This window comes from Euleptes europaea, chromosome 2 (genome assembly GCF_029931775.1).
Source record: "Euleptes europaea isolate rEulEur1 chromosome 2, rEulEur1.hap1, whole genome shotgun sequence".
NCBI lineage: Eukaryota > Metazoa > Chordata > Lepidosauria > Squamata > Sphaerodactylidae > Euleptes > Euleptes europaea.
In genome coordinates this window covers 75,076,579-75,104,168 of record NC_079313.1, presented here as the reverse complement: position 1 = coordinate 75,104,168, position 27,590 = coordinate 75,076,579, and the positions used below count along the sequence as shown (strand labels likewise).

The 27,590-nt window shown below is 41.0% G+C and overlaps 1 protein-coding gene across 1 annotated transcript; it reads right to left on the bottom strand.

The window, feature by feature from the left end:
* Window positions 1-1,841: 1,841 nt before the first annotated feature.
* On the bottom strand, window positions 1,842-26,081 carry EFCAB14 (EF-hand calcium binding domain 14). The gene is made up of 11 exons (XM_056867676.1): window positions 25,804-26,081; window positions 22,838-22,986; window positions 16,552-16,697; window positions 14,777-14,875; window positions 13,252-13,362; window positions 10,723-10,824; window positions 9,508-9,699; window positions 5,378-5,458; window positions 4,170-4,278; window positions 2,235-2,363; window positions 1,842-2,110 (listed from the first exon to the last, which is right to left on the bottom strand). The coding sequence occupies exons 1-11, from the start codon at window positions 26,037-26,039 to the stop codon at window positions 1,935-1,937; spliced, it is 1,530 nt and encodes a 509-aa protein (XP_056723654.1). The 5' UTR covers window positions 26,040-26,081; the 3' UTR covers window positions 1,842-1,934.
* Between the last annotated feature and the right edge of the window lie 1,509 nt (window positions 26,082-27,590).

The following is a 27,590-nucleotide window of genomic DNA, read 5'->3' as shown; positions in this document are numbered from 1 at the left end:
AACTATTAACTTAATACTATGATCAACTTAGATTAACTTAATACTATGATTAGACGTAAGCTTCCTTTCATATTACCTAAACTGTTTATATATACTTTCAGTAGTCCAGACTAACTGTATAACCTAAGTACAAATAAAAATACTAGTATGGGTTTTTATTGCTTTATTTAAATTGGTCAATATTTTATACAGAAATCATAAAAGTGATTGTTTTTCAGTCTTCACTCAGTATATTGCATTTCAGAACTTTACTAGGTAATGTCAACACGCCTAGGTCTAGGAAACAGTTGGGGAAACACTAGATTGCTGATGAGGGAAATTTAGTTTTTCGAACTCCTTTTATTGTAATCTTTAGAGGTCTGTTCTACCCACTCAGGAATCACACACACTGCTATATCAGGCCTCTCAGATCTCCTGCATCCTCTTGACCATTACCATGGTTATTATCTATTACCTCTATATTTCAAATACCGAAAGGATTAATTTTCTTGCACATAAATTACATTGCCAATAATCTATCATGCTAAATGTAAAAGGCTAGAGACTTGATAAAATGCTCGATAAAGTTTTGGATGTATTTTCAAATTTAGATTCACAAAATAGCATATTTGAAACCTTGCTGAGATTTATTTTTTGATCAGTATATCAGAGCACTTAATACGTTGTTTACCTTCCCTCAATAGCAGAATTGCTTTCAAATACCAAACCTTCCAAGTTTATAAACAAGGAAACAGTAAATCTCCCTGTTCTGTTTCTGATAAAAGCTGAAACAAAAAAGAATTAAAATACAATAGTAATTATGACAACCATTAGTGCAACTCATGTTCCTGTGAGATGTACATTGAGGATGAAGACGAAAAATTCCAACAAGGCATCAGCCAAAATAAGGGAAACAACTGCAAATGCATATTCAGAACAGTAAACATTGGTGTTACAGTAATGATTACCTGTCTCCCTAAAGTTACAATACCAAACAATATATACTAAATTTAAAAGAACTAAGGAAATGGTATTCTTACATTCTTTCAGGAATATAAAATAAATATGAACTTCTTTCATCTGAGTTTTAAGGGGAAAGTCTTAAGGTGCCAGTGGACTTCTGTTTTAATCTTCTTTAGGGTCCATCCTAAATCTTTGACCTTAAATATGCCAAAGCTGTATTCGAATCTACAAGCAACAATGGGATGAGTATTTTTGAAGTAAAATCTCTAGAAGAAAGATGTATCCTTTAGCTTCTTGGTAATATCTGTCTACACAATATTTAAGCATGTTATTACCTTCAGTGCCAAATCCCCAAAATATGCATAATTTATTCTCTATTAAGTATTTACACAGGGAAAGCTCCATCCTACAAAGGCAGATTCTTTTTTGTTCATATTCTAAAGTGCAGCTATTTTAAGGCAAATTTATTAGAAATATAAAATACAGGTCTGTCAATATATACACACACATTCTAAATTTGAAGACAAGAGCTTCCCTTATAAGGGAAATAAAAACTCTGAGTTAGCATTGCTTAAGGTGCAATTACCCCACAACTCCCAGTCATTCAACACAATGACAGGATGTCATTCTGGGGCCCTGACCCAAACAAAAATTAGTTGTCCTTAAGTTACATGCATTTCAAGAGGATATAAGTAATTTGCAATTAATGTGGTCCGCTGGTTTCCCCAGGTTTTGAGCACAACTAACTTTCTCTGGAACACGGCCTGAGAACTGACAGTCAGCAATCAACATCTCATGTTACAAATAAAACTTTAAAAAAAAAACATTCAATATTTTCAAAGAACACAAATTAAGAGGTGTCAACATGTACGCTAAGTTAGTTCCAAATGTTAATATGCCACTGGGGAAAGTGCCAGGTGTAGCTTTTAATTATCAGGGTTTTTTTCAGTAGCTACTTTAGTCCTTCAATACTGAATTTCTAAATAGAGAGACTATACACCTAATGCAGCTCTCAGTTCTGGTAATGAATACTTCTCATCCCCATCTGTATCAAATTCCTTAAAGCTCTGAGAATCATGCAGCGTAACCCCAACCAGGTTTTGCAGATCCGTGAATGTGAGCTTGCCATCAGTGCCTTGGTTGGTGACCCTGAATAATTCCTGAAGGTCTAACAAGAAGGAAAAGAAGATTTAATGTAAAGGTAATAAACCACACACACGTAATGAAATTAGCAAAACATCCACATTACTGTGGAGACACATTCCACCTCCAACAAAACTAAACAGACTTGCCGTGTATGTTGGATACTCCCGGTAAGGACAATCCTCTTGGGTATCTAATTTTCTCAAAACTGTTGCCAACTGATCTTGAAGAAAGTCTTGGAAGTTTTGTAGGCTTTGATGTGGCACTCTGGAGTTTTCCTACTGCCAAATAATTTTAGAGTAGTTAGAACTTTATCAAGAGGGAAGTAACAATAGCTGTAAAATATACAATGGCCCACGGGACTGCATTCAGATGGCATACAGCAGAAGACGGAACTATCAGCACAGTAACCAACAAATCTTATTAATGTACTATTTAAGAAATTACTTTAAACACTTTGCATATAGCATTCTCATGAGATTTTCTGGCTTCTTTGGAGTAAGAAGAAGCAATATTAGGATGTCATCTTACTGCTTATATGAATTCAAAAAGAAAAGCTCATTTCATGTGCGTTAAAGTTCCATGTAAAGATGAGAGCCCATTGCAGAGCACAAAGTTAAGCAATATCAGGTCAACTGAAAAACAGGGTTCAGACTGCGGCCTAAGGAGTACTCAGCAGAGACCAAATATGCCACCTTTTCAAGTGTTCAAAGAGCAGCATGCATTTTATCTCAGTTAACTTTGTAATAAGCTTGTAAGATAGATCAGCATTATTCCCCTATAGCACATGGCAAGCTGAGAGTTGAGACTTGCGGGTTCTAATGAAGCAATTGATTGTGGAATCCCACAGTCTAAACCCACTGACTTCTATGGGCTTAGACAGGAGTCTGTATATAGGATTGCTTGGTTAGTGACTTTGTGGAAAAAATGAGATTTCCTGGTTCACAGCTTATGCTTGAATCCTAAACTTGGTTTCCGTTTGTACTTCCATCTGTTGTAAAGCTGTTCCTCTGGCACTAGGTGTTCTGAATCACTGAAAGATGCTGGTCTAGTGTGAGGAATGTGCTCTGCAGTAGAGGAATACCCCCAGGTGCAGTACAAGCAAAAACAAGACAGTGTCTCTTAGCTACCATGATATGCTCCAATGCATTTTTCATAGCAATTAAGTTACACATTAATTAAGTTACACATAACTTAGTATCTACATGTAGATACTGTGATGCAACTGAAAAGACTTAATAAAAGGTGGGAAATCTCAGCAAAATGGCTTTTTATAGAAACACAACCAATTCTTTTCATAGAGGGAAACATGTTAATTCTGTGTCAGGATGAATACACAAAACCTTTAGTTGTTCCTGAGTTGTTACATAGGCAGCACAGTTCTTCTAGAGAGAAACAATTTATCTCAAGGTAAAGTCTACACCTCCTTTCTATGTAAAGAAGACGTCTGCCTGCAGCAGAGGAGCTACTGGTGCAACATGGGCAATTTCAACTGCTTCCTCCTTACTGTAGCCACCAGCTGGTCCACAATGGTTCCCAAATCCCCGGAAAAAGGCCATGGGTCAGTGGTAGAGCTCCCTCCCCCCCTTCCCTAGAGTATGTTGTTGGCCGCTGGGGGAAACAGCTCCTCATAAGGATGTGACCTCCTTATTCTGACTGCCCTTTCCTGCACCTCTTCCAGTTCTATAATGTTCTTTTTGAGATGGACAGAATTGTGCACAATATTTGAAATGCAGTCACAGCACAGATGTATATAAAGGCATTCTGAAAATTTTTCCACAGAACATGCCTCTTATGAATGAAGACTGAGCTGATGTTTTCATTAGGCTATCCATCACGACCTTATGAGCTGGACTTTACAACACTTGCAGGCTTCTTGCCTGTCTGTTTCAATGAAGACTGAACCCTAAGAAAGCTTAAGACATTTGCCTGCACTGTGAAGAAAAGCTACCAGATGTATTCCTACTATTTCCTACACCGTCTTGGTCCAAGAGTCTAAAATTACTATTCTGGGTTAGAAGTAGTAGGTATCAAGTAATCTAGCATCTCATGATTTAACATACAGTTCATATGGAATAAATTACCTTTTTTAGTGGCTTCAGATGTGTCACTCTCAGGCTTGCTTGTCAGAGCATTGATCAGCTGCAGCTTCTCTCTCAGTTTGGATACCTGGGATTCACCATTTTCTATTTTCTGTATACCACCACCAGAAACTTTCATTAACAACTCCTGCTTCTTTTACCATAAATGAGCTGCACAACTTCTTCAAAATATATTTCAAAAATCCTACATCAAAGTACCTTATGCACATAGAGATTACGTGATGGTGGAAAGAGCCCATCAAGTCACAGCTGACTTATGGCGACCCCGTAGGGTTTTCAAGGCAATATTGAGAGGTGGTTTGCCATTGCCTGCCTCCGATTATACTGCCTATGTATTATCATACAAAATGTTTGTTTTATAATACTAAGGTGGCTAAAACAGCTTCAATTTACTGTTCTACTGAGTTGTGTGTGTGTAAAGTGCCTTCAAGTCGCAGCCGACTTATGGCGACCCCTTATGGGGTTTTCATGGCAAGAGACTAACAGAGGTGGTTTGCCAGTGCCTTCCTCTACACAGCAACCCTGGTATTCCTTGGCGGTCTCCCATCCAAATACTAACCAGGGCTGACCCTGCTTAGCTTCTGAGATTTGACGAGATCAGGCTAGCCTGGGCCATCCAGGTCAGGGCTCTGAATTACTGAATCTACTGAATTAGCTATACAAAAAGAGGACCCTGTTGCAGGAGAAAGAATATAGAAGTGTAAAAACTCATCACAGCTCAGTTTCCCAAAGTCTACCATGGGAAGGTGTTACACTGTTTCAGGAATCCATATTCAATAGTATTACTGTACAAGTGCTGATTTGTGAGAAATACCACTCCAACAAACTCTTTTCAGCTAGAGAAGTAGTAACATGTAAAATACACACTGTGTTTGCTATCAAAAAGCTATATATCCTCTGATGTAAAGTTATACATGAAAGGTTTTATATCCATTAGTCAGAGGTTTCTCATTGAAGGCTCTCTAAACTACCCCACATATCTTTCTGTTGCAAAAACCCAGGTAAGATTAATCTAGAGTTCATGTAGCAATGACAAAGTGCAGATGACAGAGATTAAGTACTTCAATAATGTGATTCCCTACTGTCTCTCCTCAATTTGAGCTGGTTGGGGGCAAATACAGTACCAAATTTTCAAAACATTTCTTAATACAACGGGAACTTATTTAAGAAACTAGTTTTCTTAGAGTTACCTCTATATTTTGTACATTTTCAGTAGTAGTTTCATTTCTTGGTTCATTTTCTGCATTCACAGAGGTAGTTAAGTCACCCACCTGAAAGACACATGAAAGTTCTAGTGTGTAAACGGTTACTGAACAGTTTTTATTCTTCAAAGATTACAGAAATCCTAATAAGACAGATCCAATTTCATAAACATTAAAATGCACTTTAAGTACTAGGTATTTTGTATTCCTTGTACTTGCAAGAGCAAACTTTTCCAAAAACTAATACAAAAATCTACATTGAAGAAAGCAGATAATAGCACAGAGGCTTCTTTGAGCATCCTGAGATTACTGGCAGCCCACAGGAAGCTCTGAGCAGCAGCAGCAGACAAGTTGGACATTTAATTGATCAGAGGAAATGAAGACAGGCTGGAGATTAATGCCACTACAAGTAGGCTATGTTGTGCCAGATCTTAAACAGCATATAAACACAAAGGCATAGCATTCAAATCACTGCAACGGTAGTAATAAAAATAAGAGGTACCACCAGGGAGCAGGGTGTTCAATTCTGGCTGGCATGCCAACTTCCCCACAGAGCACGCCAGGCGTCTCTGCAAGGGCTTATTCAATGAGAGGCAGACTACAATCCAATGTTAAGCAGTTTACTTTAGTCCAGCTTGGCAGCACATTCCAACAGAGTAAGCAGCAAGTCCAGATACAGTTCAGAGTTCACCGGGGAGCAGACAGTCATAATAAATCACAGGAGAGTAATGACCAAGTCCAGACGCAGTCCAGAGGTCACAGACATAATAAGCCATCTTTTAAGCTAAACTGATATTTATAGTTTTAAATTGTGTGGGAGCCAGCGTGGTGTAGTGGTTAAGAGCAGTGGTTTGGAGTGGTGGACTCTGATCTGGAGAACCGGGTTTGATTCTCCACTCCTCCACGAGTGGTGGATGCTAATCTAGTGAACTGGATTTGTTTCCCCACTCCTACACATGAAGCCAGATGGGTGACCTTGGGCTAGTCACTCTCTCAGCCCCACCTACCTCACAGAGTGTCTGTTGTGGGGAGGGGAAGGGAATGTGATTGTAAGCCGGTTTGATTCTTCCTTAAGTGGTAGAGAAAGCTGGCATATAAAAACCAACTCTTCTTCTTCTATTATATTTTATATTGTAATGTAACACTGTTGGAAGCTACCCTGAGCCTGGCTTGGTTGGGAAAGGCCAAGGTATAAATAAAATAAATTAAAATAAATAAGTCAAAGGAATCATGGAGTTGACAGCAGACTGGTTGGCACAGCAATGGTGTACGCAGCAGACAAACAGTCGCGTTGCTTCCACACCCACCTGCCCCTTGTCTGTTGCTTATATCCCTTTTACAATCCACAGCCTTTGCTGAGTCATCTTGCTCCAGGTGCAACCCATGATTGCACACCCAGTACCTGACTGACCACTTACTCCCTAGTCTGGATCCTGTGACAACTCGTCTGTATTAGCTGGAATTGCATGTCGTCAAGCTGCCAGCCGGGCACTCTGGCACCTGGCCTGTACATTCCTCTGAACCCAGTTCCTCTGGCGTTCTGCAGGGTCTGGTGAAGACAGAAGTGATGCTACCTGTTGCCTTTCTTCAGCTGTTGATCTCAAACCCAAGGGCTCCACCAGTGGTACTTCAGCCTTGGGCTGGAGGTCTCCTTCTGAGTTCGAAGGGCCTACCTCCTCTGGTGGAGTGCTCATTGGTACTTGCACCCCTGGTTCTGCCTCACTCACTTTCTTCTCATCTGAGAATGACTCTGCATTCCCCTATTCCATAATTTCTGGGTTGCCTACAACACAAGAATTGTGTATGCCAAATTCTGGCAAGAACACAATGTAGCCATGCCAATAAGACCACAAATGCTTTGTCGTCTGTATACATATGGGATCCTAATAGTAAAAGTTCTACTACGACTTATTTAACGTTAATCAAAAAGACATCACATCATCAAAAAGACAAAAGTGAATTATTCTGATGGCAGAATTCTGAACAGGCACAACAGGTCCAATATGTGATAATGGAAGCCCGGAGGGGAGGCTGAAATAGATGACTAGCGTGAACTACAGTATGTGATGATGGAAGAGAGGAAGCAGCCAATTTTTACAATGTTGTGAAGGGAGAAACAAGACTGAACATGGGGAACAAATACTTAAAAACAACAAGAGTCCTGCAGCACTTTAAGATTAGGCAAAGCCTAACAATTTTTAAAGTGTAATGAAAGTTTAATAGGTTTAGCTAAGAATTACAGCTAGATACACAGGTTACCATATAGATGTCTATATAACTAAGATTTCTTCCTGCCATAGCAACCATACTCAGTGTCTCCTTTGTTTTTCTCTGAAGTCCGATCATTGCCATGTTAAATTAAAAAACAAACATGAAATGGATCCTTATTCTTGTGGGTGTAGTGGCCATGCAAACCTCCATTCTAGCCTAAGGTTTACTCGTCTCTTGCTTTCAATCCTCAAATGCCCAAGAACAAACAAAGTGTCAGGAAAAGAAGTCTCCAACTGAAAAAAGATAAAACAGATAGAAACTGACTTTGAATAAATCTCACACTAGCAACCGACTCTGTAGGTTTTTCTAGATGCAGGATCTTTATGTATTCAGGTCAGAAGCTGCACAAATTCACTAATGAAGCTTCTTTCCAACATGATCATTACTTTGTCCTCATGCGGTATTACAGCTTAGTTACTTGTTAAAATTGCAGTACAGCTTCATGGACGTTCAAAGTACACCTCCCTATAATTATCATAACCCTAAAAAGCTCAAGTGAGACATCGGAGATTACTGTACAATTCAGGGTGAGGCAACAGCAGTCTATTGCGTGACAGATCTAGTTGTTGCATAAGTTCATTAATTCCAAGTGCAACCATTAACAGTAGAGAGATCTCCAGGTAATAAAAATTCTGGCTATTTTTTTTAAGAGTTTCACATGCCAAGAAAGATGTACCTTTTAACTTCTTTCAGAAAGTGGCTTTTTAAATGTTTGTTCATATTTGTATAGCAAAACTTGTATATTAAGCCTGTGACAGGAGTCATGGTTTTGGAAAGATTCATCTCTCAAGAACTCTATTGTGTTGTGGTATGATAATAGCCCTAGGCTACCCTGGTACACCCAGGCAAGGTGTTCAGGACAGGAGCGAGTGTGCAAGGATGGAACACTGCTGTCTAGCCAGAGGCAAACAGGGGTCTCCTGGCATCCATCTTGTTTGTGCCATGGTACAGAAGCCGACTGGGCAAAGTTCAGACTTGTTTACCCTTCTTCCCCTTGGGAGAACATCTCCTGTTCCTTGCAGACAAAAGAAATGAAGACAAGCCTCTTTAGCATTTATTTAGTTCTCCTGCAGCAGATTAAAACACACCTTGCTAAATCTCAACAACAGCAAAACTCCATTAAGAGAATCCAGGATGGAAATGATTAATCTCATCAAGTTGCTCGCCAAACCCTCTGACTCACCCTACTAGAACCTTTCCAAACCTCCCTTCATTTCCAATTCTATAGCCCAGTGCTCAGATACTTAGCCACAACTACCGAGATATTGTTTCTGATCTGCCTCACCTCCGGATTCTATTCTCCTTCCTATTCTTAATCCAATCTAGAGCAATCAAGCCTTTGTCACTGGCAATGTCAAGCCATTCCCAAACATTGCCAACTGTGGTGAGACCCTAACTCCTACTCCTAACCTGGGTATAAATATATCTTCATTCACCATAGCAAATTGCTAGCACTTTTCCTGGATCCAAAGCATGAGCCACGGTAGATGCGTGTATCATTTTCTTTCCTCGTGAGTATAACTGGTCGTTACTTGTCTCCAAGCAGCTGCCTCACTCCCCAGAAGGTAAATATAATTTCCCCTGTGAATCTTCAATCCTTGTGTCCACCCTCTCATACCATTACTTTCTTAGCTCTGTATGTGTAACAAATTTGACCATTTTAAAAAAACCTTAAAATTCACAAAACACTTTATTAGGGTCCTTTTCCACCGGTGGTCTCATCTGCGTAAAAATTGGTTTTAAAGATTCCCCACGCAAACCTCTTGCAAAGCTCTACCAGTCTCCAGCTAATTCCCCCCAATAAAAGGAGACCCCGCTGCTTGGTGTAATAATTGCTTGACACTTACCACAGCGAGGGTCAGGTTTTCTTTTTTCTCCAGTTTACTCAAACCCTTCATATGATTTTCTAACGAAGCAACTCTCCAGCTTAAATTGTTGACTGTGGAATCCATACTGAAAAGTTTTAAATCATTCTGTTTCTGGTATAATATTAAAGTTGAGTTTACCTCCTCTAGAGAGGTATGCAGATACTGGTTATCCTGTTTAAACAAAAAAATCAGTTTTCATTGCTCAACTGTGGAAGCAGTGAAACATCAAGAAGAACAATTAGCACTTGGAGAAAGCATCTTCATTACCGTAGGTACATTTCATTCCACTGATCTCTGATCCTATCTAAGTTTACACAGAAATAAGTTTATTGAGACCAGTATGGCTTATTTCCATGCAGCATGAGATAGATGGCTTATATCTACGGCCAAATTGCCCAACAACATCTTATATTATAAGAAGGTTAATTCTAATTGCTTGAAATTTGAACTAAGGTTTCAACAAATGTACTATGCTAAGAATGAATGTAAAGGCTAATTTAAAGCACAATTATTAATGCAGACTACCTTCAGAGAATACTTCGTTTGCAGATGATACAAAATAATTTTCTATCTTATATGCCTATACCCAGGAGCTTTACAACAGTCTGATAAGTTACTATCTTGGAATGAATAATTATTCACTCATGCAATAAAATATAAGAGCTACTTAGGGTACTGCCATGGACTTTACCATTGAAACATTCAAGATATATATTACAATTCAGAACACAGTGAACATTAATTCTTTCTGTGTTAAAATTTAACTATTTCCTTGCTATGTCTACTTTCAAACACTGACACTTACTGGTTTGAACACATCTAAACTAACTTTCACTCTTATTGAACACCTCTATATTCCAAGTAGTAACATTAACTATGAAGGTTTTTCAGTGCTGACCTGGATGGGCCAGGCTAGCCTGATGGCGTCAGATCTCAGAAGCTAAGCAGGGTCAGCCCTGGTTAGTATTTGGATGGGAGACCACCAAGGAATACCAGGGTTGCTGTGCAGAGGAAGGCACTGGCAAACCACCTCTGTTAGACTTTTGCCATGAAACCCCCCCAAAAAAGGGGTCGCCATAAGTCGGCTCTGACTTGAAGGCACTTTGCGCACACACACACACTCATTGGTTGAAGTATTTTTTTAAAAAAATCAATACCTCTTAAATGCATTTCAAATTGGTAAGCAAGAAGTACCTGTTTACAGCTGTCTGTCAGATTCTTTTCACTTATTTGAGGAGCAAAAGAAGTGGAAGCTGAAGGTATCTGCTTTCCTCTAACACCTTTTGCGTTTTCACTCTGAAAAAAGTTAACATACTTTTCACACTGATTATTCATCTTGGAGCACTGTGATTAAGCGTTCAAATACACTCACCTAAGACGACAACTAAAGCCAAGCAGAATTTGACAAATCAATGTATTAGTTCTCTTTGTTAATGGCACAAAAAAGTAGCAGTCCCTGTATTCTAATATCAAACTCCGATTTGTTTGTGAGAGAATGATTTAGTTTGTTCTTGGACTGAAACCTTTTCCCCTGTTCCTTCAATAATTGGATTGGGAGCTCCTTCCCCATTACTCTTAACAGAGCTGAAATTGAAGAATTTCCAGCCTGAAATAAATGGCAGTTGACTGACATCTAAACTGGGGCACTTAAGAATGAAACCAGTTTATCTAGAAACTGGGATTCTTCAGCATGCTGCATATGGACATCACGATAAACCATGGTCAATCAGTTCCCATTTAATTGTGATGTCTGACACCCTGCTGAGGCTTACAGAGATGGCAGCTAGGTGGGCATCGAGCTTTTCCAGGCTATTAATCTTGGGGGATTTCAATGTCCATGTGGAATCCACCTCATCAGGGGCTGCCTCAGAACTTCATGGCTGCCATGGCAACATTGAGACTCTCCCAGGTTGTTTTGGCCCCCATGCCAGATGTGATCTTTTGTGCAGGCTTTGATCTGAGTTCCGGGGCTCTTTGTGAACCAGTGCCACGGTCACATCACTTCCTTGTGAAGGTTGGTTTGAGTTTTCCCCTCCCTCCTGCAGGGGCAATGTGCGAAGATTTATGGATCCAATTTGTTGGCGGAGAGAGGTTGGTTCTCTGGGCTGTAACCTGTGGGGTCCCGCAGGGGTTGATCTTCCCCCAATGTTGTTTAGTATCAATATGTGCCCTCTGGCGGAGATCGTCAAGAGGTCTGGAGTTGGGTGCCACCAATATGCTTATGACACCCAGCTCTACCTCCTGCTTGAAAAGCAGCAGGCTGCCAAGATCTTGGCCCTGGCCTTTGCCTGGAAGCCATAATGGACTTGTTAGGTGAGAGCTGGCTGAAGTTAAATCCTTCAAAAAGAGATCATGTGGTTGTGCAGGTCCAGGACTCAGGGGTGGCTTGCTTTACCTGCACTTGATAGAGCCCAGCTTTCTGCATGTGCTTTGTTTCACGTGGCCTTTTGGTTAGCATTACGAACCGGGGAGCTGGGCAGTCGTTTTGATTCTTCAGAGTGGTTTGTTATTAAGTTGATGTTTTAACGGGTTTTATTTGTTTGTATTCATATTGTATCTGTTTATTGTATTTTTAAATGCTGTGAGCTGCCCCGAGTCCCCTGTGGGGAGAGGGTGCAGGGTATAAGTTAAATAAAATAAATAAATACATCTGAATGCCAATCAACAAACCATACAAAAATGTCAAGCTATAGTTATAGCACATTTCTTAACCAGCCTATACTACTTGTGGTTTGTTGCAAAGTCTGAATTGACAAACCAAACTTTGGTGAATTGCACTGCCCCTCCTTACCATGTGGCTATAGAAACAGGAATATAGGGAAGAAAATAGGATCTTGTTGCTTATATCTGATAGACTGTCTACAGTTTCTACAAACCACAGCCTATGATGTCTGAATGCATTCAGGCTTGGGCTATAGTTCAAAAGTGTGGTTTGCAGCCCAGACACAAAGTAGTCTTTGTTTACTCCTTCAATTTAGACATTATAATAAACTGCAATTTCTTTTAAACCAGGAAATCTTCAATCTCACCTGCACACATGAAAAAAGGAAGGAGTGCACGAGCCCAAGGATAAACTATGTAAGTTTGTAATACAAAAAGCAGGGCTTTTTCATGTCTGAATGCAGCCAATATGTATACCCATATGTATAACCATAATGTAGTCACATACTATATACCTATTGTTCCCTCAATGATAAATATTGAAGAAATTTATACTTTAATGAAAGTCATATGTAATTGCCTCGCTTGATTTTTAGTATTAGTGTTAAAGACTTTCCTGAACCTTGCATAGTGAGTTTTCATTCTATATTAAGAAAAGTTAGAAAAATCCCAAATGCCTGGACACCCATCTGCCCAACAGGAGAAAAAAACTCTTGACTTTGACTAATTTTTGTACCATTACAGGCGGTTATCTTAACCTTTTGATTAGTGTATTGGGATTCGAAATATCAGTTCAGTTTTTATTACAGCCCACAGTCCATTCAGCAGCAGAATGCAACACTTTTTATAAAATTAGTTACCTAGGTAACTACCTACAAAAAGGTCTCAGCATATACCATTCATCTTAAAATAACTAATACTTTAAGGGTTAGAAACTGAAATATTTTCCCCCTTCCTGATAACAGTTTATCATTAAGGGAAACTTTCAGGACTCCTTACTATAAACCTGATTGCACCTGAAGTCTGCTGCTCAGTATATATTCTCTCTGTACATGTCCTTACCATATCACTTTGAAGTGTTCCTATGATTTTCTTATGTTCTTCAATTGCTGCCTGCAGAGTCTCAACATCGTGATGAACACTGGTTACAGTGCTACCTATAGTAGCAACACTCTAGGAAAAAAAACAATCAAATAGTACTTTTGTCGCTCCAGACACATAATGGCAAAAATTCAAGAATGTGATATTCAAATATTGTGTTAATTCCAGAACAGATGCTATATTAATGCACTGTAGCAATTTAAACTACATTTTTGTGAGAGCTTTTGTTGGCAAGGATCTATTTAATCAGAAGTAACAATGTGCTATTATCAAATGTGAGGTCCTGATAATGTACAAAGACAGTCACATTTTCTGTATATGAGATCCACAATCAACTCAGTCAGAACTGCTATAGGAAAAGCCGCATGTATACTGTATTTACACAATCACATGCAAGAGCACACATGCATTGTTTTGTCACAGAAGTAGGATAATTAAGAATCAACTACATTATCTCTCCACACATAAGTGTGCCATGAGACACATGCTCTGCTGTATACAAATTTCCACATAAAAGTATTCAAACTGCTGCACATGAAAGTAGCCCTTAGAGATGCATACTTGCCAAGATGCAATATAAGTAGTCCTTAGAGATGCATACTTGGTTCCAACCAGGTCATCCGCTGGTGAAAGCGGGAGGGGTCCCCTTTGACCGCCAAAAAAGGCTATGCTGGGGATCATGGGACCTGCATGGACAAAAGCCATGTGGGATGGGGGCTATTGTAAGGAGCAGAGTTAGGTGAGACCAAGTGAGAAAAACTGGCTGGATCCAGCCAACCATCTACTTTATTGGGACAGCAGATAGACTAGTTTGCAGACTAGATTATAGATCCCCATCTTCTGATTTTGTTCCATTTCATTTGATATGAATTAGAAGTTCCCTTGCAAGTACAGCAAATTAAAGGCTGAAAGTATTAATAATAATGTTCTCCAAGTAATACCAGAGGAAGTAGATTTTAAACTAAAAGCAGAATGCACACCTAGACTATCTTTAAAATAATACAGATAAAATTCCTGGTCAAGTTACTAAATTCCTGAAAATACTTCAGTAACAAGAATTTTTTGTATGAAGCATTACAGAGCATGGGAATTTTCAGCCACAGTGGTCTGATGCCACTGTGGCTACAATACGATTTGCATTGCCATGCAGCCTCACAGTATCACACTGAGGTGGGGGGAAGACTAAATCAATCAGTTCAGATGTACTCACTTTTGCTAACCAGTTATACACATTGTGAAACATAACTGAGCCCTGCATTGCACCACCACTCATGCTTCCCTACAAGTGGCTTATGCTACTGGAAGGTGCGCATTTATATATTTCTCACTACATTGTGGAACGCAGACACGTACTGGAAGTAGCCTATTGACATCTGAAACCAAAGCCATGCAACAGAATCTGTCATACATGCCCCTCATTTCTTGCCTGTTAACTATGGCTTTAAGAGTCTTTACTTTAGATTAACAAGACAAATATAGTACATACTTTCTGAAGCTCTTCTACTGTGACAGGAAGATTAATCAAATCAGAAGCAGATTTAATGTTTGCTTTGAGATGATTTACTGCTGAAACCAAGAAAGATATCTGAAACCACAAAGGAACACACATATTAATGACCATAAGGATGCTTTTAATTCACCATTTCTCAGTGGATGCTGTGGATACACATATTTAAACATATGTTGCTTGTAGTAAAGTGGTAAGTTAGCTTCTGGAGGGTACACTTATCCCTACCAGGCTCAGTTTTTTTAAACACTGCTATTTTAAAGTAACTAACAAAAATAGTTTTATGTATTGAGATTTTTAGACAGTACCAAATTATATAGCTACCATTTAATAAGAAGCTCCCACCCAATAATTGCATTTCAAAATACTGTTTTAAATAGTAGAGCATTACTTTAACTACACAACACAGTGTTAAGTCCTTAGATTTGGTTCTGATTATGGTGAATGCCCAGACCATCTGTGAACTTCCTATTACAAAGTCTGCACGGTTTCACATTGATCAATGACATCAGTAGTTGATTAATGACATCAGTAGTTACTTCATACATTGTTAACAGGGTGAACTAGTCCAATAAGGATAAAAATAGGCTATTTATGCAATCGAAAAAGTAGTGCATTGCAGTTTGCAATTTCCTAGCATATTCTGCTGGTATAAGCTCTTAGGTCAGTTCAATGACCACTATAAGTTCCTACATATTTATTTAACCTGAAAGAAACAGATGTGATGAAGAAGTTCTCCTGGTCTTATACTCATTAATATAACCCAGGGCTAAATAAAGACTAGCACCCAACATCCCTCAGGAAAATTAAGCTGTTTGAGACAGCTGTGGCACTAGGGCCACATGCATGGATTTACCTAGTACAGCCCAATTCTGAAGGCACCACAGAAGAAATGAAGCAGATATTTTGTGGGGGACAATTGCATCCTGGCCAGTGTGGTGCAATGGTTAGTGTCATGGATTCAGATTGGCAAGATTTATATTTAAATCCCTGCTTTGCCATGGAGCTCATTCAGTAAACTTGGGCAAGTAGTTATTTCTCACCCTAGCCTACTTCACAGGGGTTGGCAAGGATAAAGTCAGGGGAAGGGGGCACGCAGGAAAAACCATGTAGGATACTTTGACTTTCCTAGATGGGATAGAAATGTGACTATAAAAATAAAGACACATCGAATGAATAAATAAATCTGATTTAAGAGGAATAAAGAGATTATTAAATTGAGCAAGACTATATATTGCCTATTAAAACTTTGTAATTAAGCTATTTATATCCTGCATACTCAGAACTATATGCTACTGAGATAATTTACAGCAGCAACAACTCACAACAAAACAACAACAAATAGTCTCTGCACCACAATAGACTGCAATAAGGGAGAATTAGACATCATCCACCCTTGCTCTATTGCTCCACTGGCTCAGCAGGAAGGGAGAGGGGACAAATCTGTATTCTGTTCAGGAGGGTCCCATTAACAGAAGTTTTTCAGGGTATACAAAGCTAGGGAAATTTTGCTTGAGCAAACTTGTTTCACTTGTGCATGGTAACATTCAACCTTATACTTAGTTAATTTAAGAACATGCCTCAAGAATTTCATTAAACATAAGCTTGCCTTATTACACAGGGAAGCAGTAATCTGATAGCATTAATACCTATGGTTTTACTATTAATAGTAGCTGGTTACATGAAACAACCGTAGTTCATTTTACAATTGTTTCTCACACAACTTCCCCTGAACAGGTGTTCACTCACTTTACCTGTTTGCTTATTTCAGTGATGTTTACCCATATTTTGTTTAACCCCTTATCTCCAGTTTCAATCTTTTCCAGGTGCTTTTGTTTACTGAGCAGATCTTCAGACAATCTAGGGATTTCTTGGATTGATGATTTTTGATTAGATTCCACTAGAATACAAAGGCACTAGTTAGTCACCAACACTAACATTTGGAAACACATACAGTGCCTGTTTCTTGCACGTGTATGTACACTGTTTTCATAACCGGAGTTCAATCTTACATTTGATTGTTGAAGCATTGCATCGAAGTAATTAAACCTTGCTCCCACATGTACCCGATTGCCAACTACAATTTTCAACACAGGCCCTACAGTGTGCGCTGACATCTTTAGAAACGAAATAGCCAGATAAAGGGCTGCCTCAGTGATGGTCTTCCTAACTACTGCCCACCGCTGTTCTCCAAGTACATAGATTTGATAACTCCAGATGAAAAAAATATTGATCCTTCATTTTTTATTGAGTCTTTCTTGCCACTGGCTTTATTTTTCTTAACTATTCTGACTGCTTGTGATGTTTGAAAGTTTATTACTATTCTTATTGAAGTTTATCAGCTTCTTCAAAAGCTTTTGAGCCGATAATATGTTTCCCCCAAAACACATTATGTGTGCACACTATGATTCTGTTCTGTTAAATATGTCATACTGTGCTAGCAGAAGAGACTGTCATTAGTGGAAAAATAAAAAAGTTCCTAAACATAGACAAAGGTGTCAGACAAGGATGCTTTTTATCTCCCTATCTGTTCAATCTATATGCAGAACATATCATAAGGAAAGCTGGATTAGATTTCGATGAAGGTGACATGAAAATCAGTGGAAGGAACATTAACAATTTGAGATATGCACATGACACCAAATTATTGGCAGAAAATAATGAAGACTTGAAATGATTACCAATGAAGGTTAAAGTAGATTGTGCCAAAGTAGCTGAACATCAGGTGAACATCAAAAAGACAAAAATAATGTCTACTGGGGAATTACACAACTTTAAGAAGGAGATTGAAGAGCAGCCATTAAGGAACTAGAAAAGATTCTTAAGTGTAATGATGTGTCACTGGTAACGAAGATCAAGATAATTTATACCATAGGATTACCAATTACTATGCAGGGATGTGAAAGTTGGACAATGAAGAAAGCTATAAGGATGCAAGTTGATTTATTTGATGTATGGCTTTAGAGAAGAGTTTTTACATACTGTAGACTACCAAAAACACATATAAATGGGTTCTAGATCAAATCAAGCCTGAACTCCTCCTAGAAGCTAAACTGACGCTATCATACTTTGGCCACATTATTTTTTAAAAAAGATATTTTATTAACATTTTTCAAAAGAAAAGATAACAAACAAACATATACATACACTTCCATTCATACATTTTGTGCTTACTTCAGGAATCAGTTTACATAAACATTGTTCTATTGTTATGATATTTACTTAAACATTACTGAACTTATCTATGTTTATGCTCTAAATTTATCTTTATCTATAACTTGTTCAAAATATATTACTATTATTTTCTATCGCTGTTAAATTTTTATTCTACACTTTCCAGTTAGCATATTCAAAATAGCATTCCCATTTCTTCTGTGAGTCATCAACCGTTCTTTCTTTCAGGATGTTGGTTAGTCTGGCCATCACCACAAATTCTTCCATTTTTTGTTGCCTCTTTTCTAAGTCTGGAACTCTTGTTTCCATGATGCTGCCAATACTATCCTTACCGCAGTCGTGAGATATCCAAAAAGTTCTCTATGATTGTTTTCCGAATTCTCTGGTTCTATCCCCAGTAACATAATTTCTGGATTCATTGAAAATTTGATCTTAAGAATCTTTTGCATTTCTTGATGAATCTGTATCCAATATTTTCTTTTTACCTTTTTACAAGTCCACCACAAATGAAAATAGGTTCTGTCTTTAGCTTTGCATTTCCAGCAGCGGCAATCATATGTTTTGTCTATCTTTTTAATATCCATTGGTGTTATATACCATCTGAAGAATTGTTTATACCAGTTTTCTCACTGATTATTACTGGCAGTAAATTTAATTGACTTAGTCCATAGTCTTTCCCATTGCTGCATTGTTATCTCTTTCTTAAAATTTTCCATCCACTTATTCATGCATACTTTAACTTGCTCTCGTTCTGTTTCAAATTTAAGCAATAATTTGTAGATTTTCCCAAAATATGTTCTGTCTCTTTACTGACTAGTTTTTCAAATTCTGTATTTTTTTTTAGTTTAGCCTGTTGGTAACAGTCTTGTCATAATTTCATAATCATTTGATTGTAGGTTAGCCAATCTACTTTTTTACTCCGCTTCATCTCATCCCAAGATTTTATTTCCTCTTGTCCATTTAACATGTCCTGATATCTTATAAAATCTGTACGTTTTCTCTCTCCCTTACTTAAGTATGTATCTGTAGGAGACATCATTAAAGGTGGTAAAGGACTTAATCTATTTTTGTTCCTGATCCATGTCTTCATCAGTCCATCTTTTATAATGTGCTTCTGTGCAAATATCTCTGATTTTTTTGCTTTCCACAGATAATAACGAAGACCATGATCCCATGTTCCCTTTTCTATCTTCAACATTTTTTGATTTGGGTCTCTGATCCATTCGGCAATCCAAGACAATCCTGCCGCTTGATGATATAATTTGATATTCGGTAATGCCAGTCCTCCTCTTTTCTTCTCAACTTGAATGACTTTAAAATTAATCCTTGGTTTTTTACCCGCCCACACCAATTTATTAATTTGTCTTTGCCATTCAGTCAGTGTTTTTTCTTCTATTTGTATTGGAAGCATTTGGAAGAGAAAAGTCAATCTCGGTAACAAATTCATCTTTATTACTGCTATTCTGCCTGTCCATGACTGACTCAACTTAGTCCATCTTTCTAAGTCATTCTGTATTGTCAGCCACGTTTTTTGATAATTGTCTTTTAACAATGTTTGATTTTTCCCAGTAAGACAGATTCCCAAATACCTTATACTTTGGCCACATTATGAAGACAAGAGTCACTGTAAAAAACAACAATGCTGGGAAAAGTTGAAGGCAGCAGGAAAAGCAGGAAAAGAAGACCCAACATGAGATGGATTGAATCAATAAAGGAAGCCACGGCCCTCAGTTTGCAAGACTTGAGCAAGGCTTTAATGATAGGCCATTTTGGAGGTCATTAATTCACAGGGTATAAGCCGACCCGAGTATAAGCCGACCCCCCAAATTAGAGGCCAGAAAAGGGAATTTCTTATTGACCCGCGTATAAGCTGAGGGGCAATAAGAAATTTCCTTTCCCGCAATGCTGCGCTCTAAAATGGCGGCCGCCATTTTAGAGCGCAGGGCCCCTGCCCCAGGTTGCCCTCCCGCCCCCTCCCAGGCCCTCCCGACCAACCCCGTCCCCAGTGCCATCCAAGGGGGGGAGGGGGAAAAGCCCCTGAACCCCCTACTTACCTGGAGAGGCGGCAAAGCGGCGGCGGCGCGTCCTTCCTGGGCCGGCAGGAGGCCCCTCCAGGCCGCTGCCGGCCGGAGGAAGGCGCCCAGGCACGTGGGCGGTAGCGGCACGACGGGCAGGGGCCTCCCATGGCCCCTCCCGGCGGGGAAAATGCGGCGGGGGCCGGGGAGGGCCGGGGCAGCCTTCCTGCAACTGCAGAGAGGCTGCCCAGGGCCCCTCCCGGCGGGGGAAAATGGCAGCGGGGGCCGGGGGGGGCAGGGCAGCTTCCCTGCGCCTGCAGAGAGGCTGCCCATGGCCCCTCCCGGCGGGGGGAAATGGCGGCAGGGGCCGGGGGGGGCAGGGCAGCTTCCCTGCGGCTGCAGAGAGGCTGCCCAGGGCCCCTCCCGGCGGGGGAAAATGGCGGCGGGGGCCTGGGGGGGCCAGGGCAGTCTCTGCGGCTGCAGAGAGGCTGCCCATGGCCCCTCCCGGCGGGGGGAAATGGCGGCGGGGGCCGGGGGGGCCAGTGCAGCTTCCCTGCGGCTGCAGAGAGGCTGCCCAGGGCCCCTCCCGGCGGGGGAAAATGGCGGCGGGGGCCTGGGGGGGCCAGGGCAGTCTCTCTGCGGCTGCAGAGAGGCTGCCCAGGGCCCCTCCCGGCGGGGGAAAATGGCGGCGGGGGCCGGGGGGGCCAGGGCAGTCTCTCTGCGGCTGCAGAGAGGCTGCCCAAGACCCCTCCCGGCAGGAGAAAATGGCGGTGGCTCGGCGGCAAGTTCCCCCCTCCCTCCTTCCCCCTTCTACCGTATTGACCCGTGTATAAGCCGAGGCCGGCTTTTTCAGCCCTTTTTTTGGGCTGAAAAACTCGGCTTATACACGAGTATATACAGTAAGTCAGAAGCAGCTTGATGGTACTTAACACAAAAACATAGGGAGTTGGAGCCAAGTGTTAGGCAGTGACACATGGCAGATGCAGAAAATACTATAAAATATTTTATAGAACCTTCCTACATTCCAGCTTTTGGCACAGATTATATTAGGCATCTTATTCCTTTTAAGGAAAAAGTCTGAAGGCAGCGTAAATATCAGAATTACTTTAATGAACTGACTATAATATGCTAATGCTAGCACTGAGATGATAGCAGTCTGAGGAATTTCACCTTTGTTCAATCACTGTTATGCCACGTCATATATCCTCTGATACAAAATTACCAAACTAGTTCTACATGAAATGTACATTGTTCTATCTCATACACAATAAGGAAACACAAATATGACTAAGCAGAATATGGCAGCTCCTGTCAATATAGCAGAACATTCATACTACCTACTTTCGAAAAATAACTTGCTTCTAAAACTGTTAATCATACTTCAGAAAATTCTGCAAAAGTCAGCTATTGACTAAAATCCATTGCTGGGTTTGCAAAAATGCCTAAGTATCAATTTAATTCAGTGAAATGAGAGTTAGTGGGGGGAAATCCAAGCATGATAGGCATAAGATGTTTACATTCTAAGTTCTAAAGTACTACATACTGTATATACTTTTCCTAGAGCAGCAGTGCCATTACTCTTTTATCCACTTACTTGCAACTGTTTACTTTAGAATAGCTCCCTCCAGACTTAATCTAGAAAGTACAGACTTATATAAAATGCAATCAAACTGTATAATGAAACAAATATGATTCTAACTTCTGGTGGTGGACTATTCAAACCTTCAAGAAATAAATGCACTTTTAAGTCTAGTTCTAATGTCTTTTGTTTTAGAAAAATCAGTTTCTAGTATCATAGTTTCTCTTCCCCAATGCAGACAAAAGTATTCTCTGAATGCAGCTATGATCCAGACTATGCAAAAAACGATATCCTTCACTTTCATAATGACAATCAGCATGCATTAAAGTAACCTAAGTACAGATAGGGTTGCCGGCCCCCCGCTGGGGGCAAGAGATACCCCACTTTTGACCCCTCTCTCCCCACCACCATCCAGCTGGCTGGGTTCTTACCAGGCTTAAAATGAGGCCTAAGCCTCAACGTTGCCAGCGTGATGACATCACATAATCACACAGGAGACGACAGGGGAGATGATCTGGTATTTGGGCAAAACTCTATTGTAAAAACAGATTATACCACAGAGTGTTTGCTCAAATACCAGAGCATCTCTCCTGTTGTCACCTGTGTGATGACATCACTTCCGGAAGTTACATCATTATGCCAACAACGTCAAGGCATAGGCTTCATTTTAAGCCTAGTGGGATCCCACCCACCCAGGGGGGGGGGGCAACAGGAGGAAGCTGGGAGTTTTGGCCTGAATACAGAGGGTTACCAGTCTCCAGGTAGCCCCTGGAGATCTCCTGTTATTACAATTCATCTCTGATGATCAAGATCAGTTCCCCTGGAAAAAATAGCTGCTTTGGAAAGAGGATTCTATGCCATTATACCCTGTTGAGGTCCCTCCCCTCCTCAAACCCTGCCCTCTCGAGGGACCATCCCCAAAATCTCCAAGTATTTCCTTACAATAATTCATAAATAAAAACATATGCAATCAGATTCATGCAGGCAAATGGAACTTCTGCCTTGAAAACATACAAGTATTTGTTTTCCTTACAGCTATGTACTTCCAGGGAATTGCAGCTTAAAACCTAGGTGAATGAACAGTTTGGAGGGGTAATATTGGATAGAAAAGTATGTGCTTTCTTTGCTTAAGGACGATACAAATAACTTTCCTTTTAAAAGGCTGCCAACTTTGGACAGGAGCCCTCAACCTCGCTAGCTTACACTAGCTATAAACAAATATGTCGACTTTCCTCTATATAAAGAAGGCAGACATTTGAAGTTAGTACTTACTCGTCCGAAACCTTTCCTTTAAAGCATCCAGATCTTCCTTGAGAGCCACCTGCATCCATACCAAACCAACACAAGCTACCACACAAGCAGCCAGAATAACAAAAGCACATAATGGGTAGCAAAACTTGCAGCATCGCAGGTAGTCACCCCTAAATTAAAAAAGAAAAAGAAAAAAGGACTCTTCATTTGCTCAACTTCATTCTTCAGTATTTCATAAAACTGGTACAACTAGATTCAGTATACTGTACACAATATAGCATGTTGTTACTGTAATGAGTGCTCATGCAAAATGACTCCTGAAAATACTTCAGAATTAATGAACAACAGCTAAACAAATTAAGGACGTTTATCTTCAAGCATTTATTGCATTAGCAAAAAAATCCATAGCAACAAAATTAAGGACATTATTCTGGAAACACTGTTTTCTAAAGCATTAGTGTTAACAACCCGCTTCACTTCTCCTAATATTCCAATAATTTAGAAAACAGATTTCTCAGAAAAGTAACAGACAGTGTCTTCATGATTAAACCACTCTTTTATACAGATGAACTGTAACACAAGCTTAGAGTCTTGCTCTTCTCTTATTCTATGTAATACTAATAAATAATTTCTTCCAGGGCTTTATCCATTCCATCTAAAAAAAATTTAACACATTGAATCCAACTTAAATTTACAATACTATAGTTACTATACTATAGCTACTTTCTCCAAATTCCGAATTCCTAGTCCAGCTGAAACAATACCAAACAACTTTAGATCTGTAAAAGAAACAAATTACTTAAAAAATAGAAAAAGGAAGAGTAACAGAATTTCACTAGCAATACTGTCCAACATTAAGGCTGCGATCCTGAAGGGGGGGCTGAAGCTCCTTAGGAGCCAGCATGACCCCGCACCAGCGTTAAGTGCCCATTTAACCTGGGATAATGTGCACTTACACCATCCCAGGGGCAAACACGCCGGTGTTGGGGAGCCGGGAAGCTGTGCTGCCCCCCCCTCCCGCCACCAATACAACCAAGCCGGCAGGGAATTCCTGGAAGGGAAAACCCATGCCAGCGGGTTGGCAGAGCTGCCTTAAGGCAGCTTCCTAACCCCTTTCATTCTTCGATCGCCCCCTCATGTCATGGCGTTGCTGCACCACCTTTTTTGGTGGCGTAGGCTCACTTTGTTCTATGGGGGCATTTTCCCATTTTACTTTTTAAAATTCCTTTTATTTGCTTTGTGAGGTCGGGAAGCCTTTTATAGAGGTGGCACAGCTGCGCTGCTCCCAGCCACTGTGGATCTACCCCCCCCCTTAGTAATGGGCTACCTGCGTTTCAAATACTTACTCCAAAGAAGGAAGTGTTAGCAGCACTATCTTTATATTCCGTTGATTCACTGCTAACCAGTTTAGGGTGCCAAAAGTACAAGATTGCATTTCACAGCAATCCTGTGCTGTGTTATCAACATATAATTACAATGACTTCCACAGGTTATTTTATGAATTGTATGTTACATTAAACAACTTCCTTATTTAAGATTGTAAGCAACAATTCACTACATTAGCAACCTTTTGGAAATAAAGCTTCCTGAAGACAAGGTCTGTATATTTTATTTTATGCTTTACAAAATTTGCATCCCACTTTCTGCCATCACAAAGGCCCCAAGGTGGCGAGCAAATTAAAACATACATAATAAAACCACATTTTAAAACCATTAAATCTAAACAATTCACCACATCCAGTAAAGCTTGTATAAGAATAGCCCTCTTGTAAATATTACATTAAATTAGGGTATAATCTAACATGAAGAAGGAATTTATACCTCAAACATATTCTGAAATCCTAATCCAAATTACCTGTAAACGTATGGGACCCCATTTAAACAAGGGCATGCATTTTTGTGTAGCTGCACATGCATGAAGCTAAAAAGTTGTAGTAAGAAAACAGCAGCGTTTAGCAGAATTCTATGGTCCTTGCAAAACAACAATGCCACTCTAATACACTACACCTACATTAAGCCAGCCCAGCTTAGTTTAAGTGCCCTAGCAAGTTATAGCAGAAGCACACCCATTTGCCCAATATGATTTTCCCAGAACAAAAATTCATGTTTGGGCTGGGAATCTATACCCACTCCTCAGCACTGTCATTTTAGCTACCATCCACAGAACCTCCACTCTCAGATGCCACAGATTCCAAAACTATTCCTAGTCATAATATCTCACCCCAGCCTCGACCTCCTCAAACCATCGGACACCACTTTAAACCCTGATCTTGTTCTCACCCCCATTTCCTCATCGGTCCCGTATAAATCCCTGCACAGGTATCCCCCGGATCACAGCCACACCTTCATGCCTTCCCAGCTTCAGCCAAACCCCCTGATACAAACCGCCTCCTCAAAATGAACTAGGAATCCCAGCGTTTCTGCTCTCTAAGGCCAATTTTGGACTGCCAAAAAAACAAATCAGTGGGTTATAGATCAAATCAAGGCTGAACTGACCCTAGAAGCTAAAATGCCTAAACTGAGGCTGTCGTATTTTGGTCACATTATGAGAAGACAGGAGTCACTAGAAAAGACAGTCATACTAGGAAAAGTGGAGGGCAGCAGGAAAAGAGGAAGACCCAACAAGAGGTGGATTGACTCAATCAAGGAAGCCACGGCCTTCAATTTGCAAGATCTGAGAAAGGCTGTCAAAGATAGGACCTTTTGGAGGACTTTCATTCATAGGGTCGCCATGAGTCGGAAGCGACTTGACGGCACTTCACACACACACAGACGCACATTGCTCCCATCCGAATCCTCAAAACTCAACCATCAGCCCCCATGCAAAGTTTTGAGAATCTGGATGGGGAAAACGGCATCTCGAGAGCGGCAAACTCAAGGCGGCAAACCCTCCCGTGCATCAGAGGCCTTCGTCTCCCGCCACCCTCCAAGGGACGCTGGCCTGTTCACGATCCCGACTCCCCCCCGACCCCTTCCCGGGTTCTCACTTGGCGAAGCGCGAGCGGCTGCCCGGCAGCCCGAAGCCGTCACCGTCACCCAGGTCCGAAGAGCTGCTGCTGCTGCTCTCGGCGGACTCGGTGCGCAGGAGCCGGTGGCCCGAGGCGGAGCCCTTCCGCGGGTGCTTCTTCTTGCGGCCGCCGCCGCCGCCGCCGCTGCCGCTGCCCCGCTCGCCGCTGCCGCCGCCCAGCCCGATGAGGGCGTTGAGCTCCTTGCGCTTCTTCATCCTCTTGGGCTGGGCTGGGCTCGAGCTTCGCAACCCGGGAGAAGCTCCCAGCGCTGGAGGCCGCCTCGCCAGCTTGGGCGTCTCGGTCCGCCCTGCAAGCTCAAAGCGGCCGGCGCGGCGCCCTCAGACGGCGGGGCTGGCGCCGCTCGGGGTCCCTACCGGCCGCCGGACCCGCCGCAGCCATGGCAGCGCAGGGAACCCAGCTTCGCCTTCACCCCGCTCGGCACTCGCCCGCCCGCGCGCCCGCCCACCTGTCAGCACGGGCCGCTCTCATTGGATGGAAGCGCTAAGGAAGCCGGGCGGCAGCGTGGTTTCTCCTCGCGGTTCACCTACCACTGTCAGCTGCTCTCATTGGACGGAAGAACTTCCGCCTTGTCTCCCAGAGCCCTGATTGGTATTGTTGGCTCCTCGCGGGGCACAGAACAATAACTGGCTTCCGGCTTAGGTGACTTGGTCAGAGGTCGCGGGTTTTGAACCAGAAAAACTGAAGAAGAAAAAAAAGCCCACAATAGCCTGTCCCCTGAACTTCCGCTAGCGTGAAACCCGCCATTGGCTAGGAGTCTTTATAGGGCCGCTCTATCCTTGGGCGCCTCTGTTGTGGAAACTGCCTATGGGTGACCGCACTTTGTATTCCCAGCGGTGTATTAAAAGTTTGAAAATTGTATAAAAAAACATGGCTTTAAAAGGGTTTTTGGATACCGCGGCTTATCAATGGTTGGAAGACGTCTTCACAGCTCAAAGGGCCAAACAAAGTGCGAACAGTATTTTTTATAACGTTTTCAAACTCTTAATACATCGGTGGGAATACAAGGGCGGTAACAGCCAGTTAGCGGAAAACCGGTTCATTTAGACTTGAAAGGCCAAACAAGACTAGCCTTTGTTTATTTCTGATGTTTCAGTAAACACGGAATTGGCTGAAAACAAGGCTAGCCACAAAATGCGTAGAATTAAATCTTAAATAATCTTAAGTACTGTAGCCTAATGTAATGGTTGTTTAACGTCAAAAACACATACTTTATGGGACCAAGCAAGACCATAGTTATAACGACAGTCTGGTTTGCTGTAGAGCATGAAAGCGTTTTTCATGGCCCCAAATGCTGTAATAAAAATAGTAATGCCACATACTCAGCTACTTATAGTTAGTATTATTATCTTAATTTGGGATTAATGTATGACAATGAGCGAGTCTATAAACAAAGATTACCACTTGCACTTACTTGGTCCTTTTAAGCAATCCAACGTTTGCAAGTTTTCATGTATCCATTTTGCTAACTCCAGTTAATCAAATGAGTATGCATATTAATTAGAGAGCTATCCTGGCTGAGTACAATCAAAGAACAAAAGACACTTAATACTTATTAACCAAAATGACAAAACTGCAAGCATTTTTGTTCTTCAGAACTCTTCATCAGGCTGTGTGTGTGTGTTTTAAGGCAGCTCAGTTTAAACTCAAGGGCGCAGTCTGCCAATGGCTGCATTCCTTCCTACAGGATTGGGGACAATGAGTAGCACTCAGGGAGAAGGTTTCACAGCAGCTCCCTCTGTTGTGTG